Raw genomic sequence first — 7962 nt, forward strand, 5'->3', positions numbered from 1 at the left:
TTTACAAATGTTCCATCCTACTACGGCTCTACTTGCTCATGATTGGGGGTAAAGCGGCTCCAGAGGCACACCTTTTTGGTAGGTCATTGTTGGAGCCACCACTTGGGCCTCGCGGGCTGCTTTTTATGCATTCGTGCTTGAGCTCCAGATCACATACTGATGCTGCGTACACCCAAGCAGTTCTACAGAAACATTTTGTTTAGTCCATGTCTGACTCGAGTCCCCTTTAGTCTGTGAATGGTGTTTAGTCTCCACAACCTACAAGTATGAAGAAATGTGGATGGGATTAAGTTACTCACCATAGTGACTACTGTATTCTTGGGTGCAAAATGTGCAGTAACCATTGGCTAATATTTGACTCTTGGCGAGTAAGAAATGGTGTGCTGCGAGTATGTATAGACTCGAGGTGGCTAGTGACTTTTCTATGGCTGGCTAATAGCTTACAAGTTGAATTTTTCTCCTTTGCTTAGTCCATAGTTGTGGCCCCTTTCCATCGACCCCTCCCCCCCCCCACCACTGGACTACACATCCGATACAGCCTAGGCAATGGAAAAGGACAGTTGGGTTGCGGCTGGGGACAGTCCCTGGAGGGGTGTGGCTGCGTGCGGGCAATACAATTAAAGGGAATTTTGCTGTGCACAAACAATGCTCAGTACTGCTCCGTGAGGGTGAACTCCCAAGTGTGTAGGAAGGGGGCCTAAGAATGCAAGTCATTCCAGTGCAATTAGCTTAACTGTTTAATACTGTATTTTCTTATGGAACCTCTCCTATTACCAATAACCACCCTTGTCTAATATTTTCTACAACCATGCATTATCATTTAGGGACTGGGAAGTTTGCTCGTGTTGCTGGTGAGGATTCTGATGGCATAAGGATGTTGATGCACTGTACAACCATGCACACTTTTCTGTTCTTAAATAGGTCAAGCGGTTTTCCAGCATGGCATGTGGATTTACCTTGCTGGTCTCTTCGGCTTTGTGAAATGTTAAGCTATATTAGCTACTCTAATTTTCTATTTTTTCACATGGTTTATCATGGCTGGTTATATTTGCTGTTTTAGCCATCTTTCTGCTGTGTTCTCTTGCGTTCTGTACAGACTGATTGCCCTCATCTTCATGGACTAATAATTGCCCGTCTGATGTTTTTATTGAATCTGGCTCTGTTATGGTTGGCCACTCTCCTACATCACTGCTCATTTCACTACCTGTTGCTGATCTACAGTCCCTAACTGTAGTCTTATATTTGATTTCCCATGCTTAACTGTAGTCTTATATTTGATTTGCCATGCTTATGCTGTCTGCTCAAGGTTTATTCTCGTACTTGGTTGACTGGATTTGCTTTGCTCATACTGCGGAGTGTGTTGCAGTGGATACTTTTCTCTGGATTGCCGTTGCTTTTTCTTCCTCTACTGTGGTGACACTCCTGCCCAAAGAACTCATCTCTACATTAACACAGCCGCACACGCAGAGCGTGTAGCGGAGTGTGGTGAGGCAATGACATTCTGCATTTTTAGCGAGACAGACACTCTCTACACCCAATGCCTGGAAAAGTACAAAGTAAAAATAAACATTACAACCTCTGTAAGTCTAACTGACGCAAGCGATTGAAGAGGAAATTAGTGGAAGTGGGCATCTTAAAGATATGCCCAGTGAAACTGGTAAAAACTCAAGAACTGATTTTAATAATTTGGGCTCTCATATTACCCCTTTGATAAGCCTACTTCACTTTGCGTTAAAGATATTAAACTTTGTGACAGGATATATACATAATCTCTAAAGCACTGTGACATTTTAGATATTCAATATGATTTTCATAGCGGCCAAGCCGCTGCCAAAACTGAGTGCTACTACCAATGCTAACAAAAATGGCGAAGAAAAAAAATACTAACTGGTCAGTAAATCTGATTGATCCCGTGATTGCTCCGGAGCCAATTAATGTTCATCCATTACCACAACCGAATAGGAATCAATCTAGAAGAATCGCTAAGAAGCAAATAGCTGATTGTTGAAGACCACATTCCACCTTCTATGGATGATGCGCAAAATCAATCTGTTCATTCCCATAATTCGATGGCATCCTCCAACTCTCCTAAAAATAAAAACAGACGCCTACGAAAACGAGCAAACCGAAGAAGGAAACGCCAAGAATCATAAACGGTATGTTAACAAGTTGGCTCTTTCAAGAAAACAATCCACAAAACAAGAAAACCTGTGAAAACAATGAAGAAACTGAAATACAATAGATTTGTGATTCAGATGATCTCTTGTATCCGATTATCGGAGCAAAATACAAGATGCTCGTGTTATTGGCAAACCCAATGACTTGTCAGCTGTACTGCAAGAATCCCCTTAACATCAGAGTTGTAACAGTGAGCGAGAAAGCTGACCAATTGCAGAAACCAATTAATAGATTGTTAATAACGTTGTTCAACAAAATTCCAGTATTACAGATACTTGGTTCATGTGACATGGAATTTATTGAAGCATTGAGGTTTGACTTTGCAACAATTACAAAGGTCCACTGTGTTCGCCCAGCGACAGCTACATTGATTCAGACACATGCTGAATCTCTTGAATACCTGGGAGATGAATTGGACCAAACTATTCCTTCTGTTACAACTCTTACTAAATGTAAACGCTGTAATTCATGTAAGACAAATGCCAAACCTAAATCTGACAGCAACATAACTAAAGAAAATCAGGTGGGGGTGGATGTGGCTGAATAAAATGAGTGAGTCAAATGCAGCAAGCAGCCTCAACCATGAGTATGTTCCATTGCATCTCGGAATACTTGAGGTCATGCCCATTTTATCAGCTCAGGCCGTTGTCTTGATGCCATTATTTCCAATTCGAGATTTGATACAAGGGACCTGGCTACAAAATTATTTCCAGGTTGATTCCCACTTACTATTCCAACGTAATGCAAAAAAAAAAGGGCCAAAGGGTTGACCTTAGGGTGGCCTCATAACTGGGGTCACCCATGATTTTCATGCTAGCGAGGTGACATCCTCACTACCTAATAATGTGCGGGTTGTTCAGGTTTCTGCAAAAAAAAAAAATCCACTATATTTAGTTAATAAACATCTATGACCCCCCCCCCCACCCCAGTGGCAGATACAGACCCCATATTTGATACAATTGATGAGCTTATAACAAATTGGCTTGCGACAGCCGATAACCAGATGGTAATTATGGGAGGAGACTTAAATGCCCAATGTGGTCTTATACAGAAGTCTGAGCAGTTTGAGAACATGGCTACACCTGGTAAATTAATGTACTTGGACCTGTGGAAAAAAAAAATCAGCAACCATGACTATTTTTGGGTTAATACTAATATGCTTAATTATATTCTTGATTCAAGTCTTGGACCAAGTTGCAAGTGATCAATCACTTATTTGGGCTAAATTTAACATGACTACTTGAGACGGCAGTTTGTGAGGCCCCACGAATATCGGTGCCAATGACATAGGCAGCTGTTTGAGATGGAATGTAAGTAATTGTATGAAAATGGCACGCAGCATTTGTGTACTGTTGAATGATTACATACTGTAATGTTGAACATGAACGGTGATGACATTGAAAATGCCATTCGAATGAATGCATTGATGTAGCCACTTTTTCTGGTTCACCTAATATAGATACTGGTAAATGATTGAACTGCTCCTTTGATAGTGAATTGCAGGTTAAGCGACAACGGTATAGGACGGAGCTTCGTAAGTTGAAAAGTATGAGCCTCCGTGCACTTTCTTGCAGCCGCAAGAAGAACATAGCTAATCATTATTGTAGTTGGTGTAAATGCAAAAGGTTTGCTAAAATGAATTCAAAATGGCAAACTATGATTTGTGTGCTGCTGAAGAATGACGTATCGAAGCTATGGAAACTACTTAACAGAGTTAGAACTAAAACAAAGCAAGTGGTATTGAACACTGAGTGAAGACAAGTGGGTGATGTACATAACTCGCATCATGTACGATGCTAAACATCATTCTCCTACTAAATCCAATGAACCTACGTGGCCCTTGGAATATTCAAAAGGAAGTATTCCGAAAATAATCAGACACTTGAACAATTCACGGGCCCCTGGCCCTAATGGCTTAGCATCAATGGTGATGAAACATGATGCGAGCTGAAATACTCTTGCTGTTCAGTAAGGTTTTTTTTTTTTTTACAACAGATTCCTGTGTTTTGGAAGACGGCCATTATAATCCCGATATATAAAGCTGGAGTCAAAGATACTCCTGAAAACTACTGGATGCTGTCTATCCTTGACAGCACTAGTAAAGTGTTTACAGCAATTGTTCTTAACCATCTACAAAGCTGGTCCAATGCCAATTCTATTCTGCACCCGTTCCAATCTGGTTTTAGAACGGGCACCAGCACTACCCACAATATTAGTCCTCTTGACTCTATCTAGAGCTCCAACTACAGGCAATCTCAGTCTTCAGAGCCTTTATAGACTTTAAATCTGCATTTGACAGTGTCAACCGTTCGAAATTGTGGGCAATGCTGAATGAGATGCAGTGTCCAAACTGGCTACTTAAGATCTTGAAATAACTCCACACTAACAACAGAGTCTGACTCGATAACCAGGGACGCCTATCTAAGCCCATAAAAGTCAACAAAGGGGTTAAACTGGGATGCCTATTGGCTATTTTCTTGTTTAACCTGTACCTCTAAACTGATTGGCCATTTGAAAGCAAATTATCCAGCTAAATTTGGCACTCAAATCTCTAAAGCTATAGTGCTGCAACAGCATGGACTCTTGTTATTGAAAGCCGTGTGCTAAACAGAAAGTGAATTGTTGCCCTTTATTGGGTCCAACGTGACAAATTTAAGGAAGCATGATTGTATGAATACATATGACAACTGTTGTGGTCACTATAAATCTATCAAAATTGGCATTTAAACACAAACTAAAGAAAAAAGATTGGGAAGCTAATTTAATGCGAATGAATTACACAACTATGTATATAGAAGGTACAGTGTATTCTTATTTACGCCCTCAACCCTATCTAATGCTCTGCCCTGAACCTCTTGCGTAAATTCCAAGTATTCATGAGAGTGAATCAACTCCCAGTAAGAGCTATTCATGGTACGCAATGGAGATTGCCAAATGACCAACATTATTGTCGAATGTGCAAGAACATTGATGCTATTGAAACAGCGAGACATGTTATGATTTGTTGTCCAGAAATTCTAAGTGTGTATTATCAGAATTATGGCCGATACGTACATGATTGGTCTTAAATTTCATCGGAACTTTTTTGTCAATATTGCTTGAACCCCTACTCCGAATCTTTTCTGATGGCGTTATACAGAGTCTGGTCCAAAGTGGTTGTAACTTTAGAAAATATATGAATGTCAATGTTTAGTTTAGTCCTGTAATTTGCTTGGTTGATAAGATTGAAATGAGATTTGTGCACAAAGTGCTGATTCAGTTATGTAGAGGGTTTATTAAATAAAACTTTACTGAGCAAGTATGAAGAATTAATTGTATATGTACGAAATTTTAACATTTATTTTTTGTTACTGAATGAATAAGTAGTTCTCTGAACTATAAACTAAATACATTTGCTCATACTGAACCTTCTCACTAAGCTGCGGGCACTTCTATATTGACTGGTTGGTGAATCTTGTGCAGTAATCACTCATTACTAATCCTCGGGGCTACTATTCGATTTTTCCACTAAGTATGTCGGTGCGCCTGTAACTAAATAATTCAGGCATTTGAGGGAGGTAGTTGGTGGTGGTAATAGCTCGCCAGACTGTCTCATTGTTTAACTTGTCCCTTTCTTCTTCTTCTACAGGCCTCTACTATGTGGACAGTGAGGGGAACCGCATCTCAGGCTCGGTCTTCTCGGTTGGCTCTGGATCCATGTATGCCTATGGTGTGTTGGACCGTGGTTACAGGTACAACATGTCTGCCGAAGAGGCCTGTGAACTGGCCCGTCGCTCCATCTACCAGGCCACCTACCGTGATGCATACTCTGGGGGCACTGTCAACCTCTACCACGTACGGGAGGATGGCTGGGTGCGTGTTTCACAGGATGATGTGGCAGACCTTCACCAGAAGTATAAGGACAGTGAATGAGGTGCTGCCCTAGATCTCCTTAAAATTACGTTTGGCCAAGATGGGTGGAGCTTCACTGATCATTGAACTGGATTGTTAATTTGGGGGGGAGGGGTGGCTGTTTGCAAAGTCTATTAGATGCACCAGTTTTTCCTCTATGATCAGTTGCATTAAACCATTGGCCATTGTGGCCCAAAGTCTGTGCGTTTTTACTTTACTTATGATTGGGATGTGGTCTGCGAAGATGACATCTTCCTCATTTGGATGTGTCTGGCTCTTTGTCCTGTCTGCTGCTCGAATGGGCTTCTCGTATTGTGGATTCGCTAATCAGAAGAGGCATGTTGGTACAATAATCAACACTTTGAAGGACACAATGTTGAAATGCAAAAACTCTATGCCTCAGGGGCTGTGTTTTAGCCCCCAGTGCATTGTTTATATCGTACATGAAATTGCTTGACTTCTATGCTATTACTAATGGCAACCCAATATTTAAAGATGTCTGAGATTTGTTTTCAGAGTATTTCTTCCCCGTTGGCACTCAGCAGGATGAGGCTTGGTAGGGTGCCCAATACTCAATGTGCCTATTTCATATCTGTTCTATCTGGTTGTGCTCTTGCAAGACTCAAGCTTACTGGTACACTGTCTGGTTTCTTTCTGCATTATTTTCTTCCCAAAATTAGCCAAATTCACCCTGGAAACAGTTTGTCTTTGTGATGTATGGGTGACATCTATTTAGCATGTGTTTTTTAGGACCTCATATGGATAAGGCGTGTAGAGAACACATGGGTTCTAGAAGCAGGGGTACACATTTCCAGGTTGCAAGCTACTAGCCTGGCATAAAACATGAACACAGCACATCATTTCATATTCACCTAGAGTGCAATATCACTTGTTAATGGCTACCAGCAAGTTTTGAGGCCTGCTAGAAATGTATGCAGACATTGTAACTTGGCGGCTGAACACAATTGGAGGGGGAGCGGTGGGGGGCGTAGGTTGGCTGGAGCACCACTTGATCAAAATGTGACCAACATGATTGTGGAAAAAACAATCTGAGGATCTCAATTTATAAAAGATAATGGGTACAGTACATGCCATAGTAGGGATAGTATTACAAACATGACCTGTAGACATCCCCTTTTTGGGGGGGGGGGGGGGGAATAAGTTAAGGGATCCGCACAAGCAACTAGATGTCGGACTATGCAAAGCATGTGAATGTAAACAGATAAAAGCATCTGACTATTACAGGTATATGTTTGTCTTTTATCAGTAGCTAGACAAATGTTTAACGGTTGCATAGTCACCAGGGGATGTGTGCACTAAATGTAGAGGCATTCCAAACGTGCTGAAATATTCATAATTTTATGGAGTTGGAGATTCCATTGTTGGAGGAGAAATCTGTAGCAGTCCAATATCTGCAGGTGATATTCTAAAATCTGTAGAGATTTTTGATAGTCTGTGCTCCTAAGAAGCCTGCATTTTCTGCAGAAAAAACCTGCTCTGCAGAGTTGGGCTGTCTTTACATGGGTTTCTGTTGTGTGGGACAGCACATTGGTACTAGTACACTGTTTTAGGGACTGATGCTAGGTGTCTGTGTGTCTATGTTGAGGACACGAAAGGGATGAGAGAGTCCTTGTGTAAAGCTGGTTGAGTAAAAGACTTGGGTCTGCTTGGAATTGAGGGTTTGGGTTATACACCAACATTTCATGTCACATGAATTTGTAAACTTTTTTTTTGGGGTGATGGTCTCACAGGGTGACGGTGGTTGATTGTGATATCCTCAATGTCATTAGATTTCCTATGATCCGTGCATTTGGGAAGTTAAGGTTGTATAGCTGCCTTAAGCACATTTTGGTACTTTTTTAGGTTTTCTGTTCTATCTTTCATTACCTTCAA

The 7962-nt window shown here is 41.1% G+C and overlaps 1 protein-coding gene across 1 annotated transcript in view; it reads left to right on the plus strand.

Moving 5' to 3' along the window:
- The window catches only part of PSMB5 (proteasome 20S subunit beta 5), a 116139-nt gene extending 109870 nt beyond the window's left edge, over nt 1–6269 (plus strand). Inside the window, exon 3 of the mRNA XM_069633836.1 lies at nt 5807–6269. Within this exon, the coding sequence (XP_069489937.1) occupies nt 5807–6090 (284 nt within the window). The 3' untranslated portion in view covers nt 6091–6269. The remainder of the gene's footprint in view (nt 1–5806) is intronic.
- Nucleotides 6270–7962: the final 1693 nt, after the last annotated feature.

The sequence above is a fragment of the Ambystoma mexicanum genome, chromosome 13, assembly GCF_040938575.1.
Source record: "Ambystoma mexicanum isolate Mex_15411 chromosome 13, UKY_AmexF1_1, whole genome shotgun sequence".
NCBI classification, from domain to species: Eukaryota; Metazoa; Chordata; class Amphibia; order Caudata; family Ambystomatidae; genus Ambystoma; species Ambystoma mexicanum.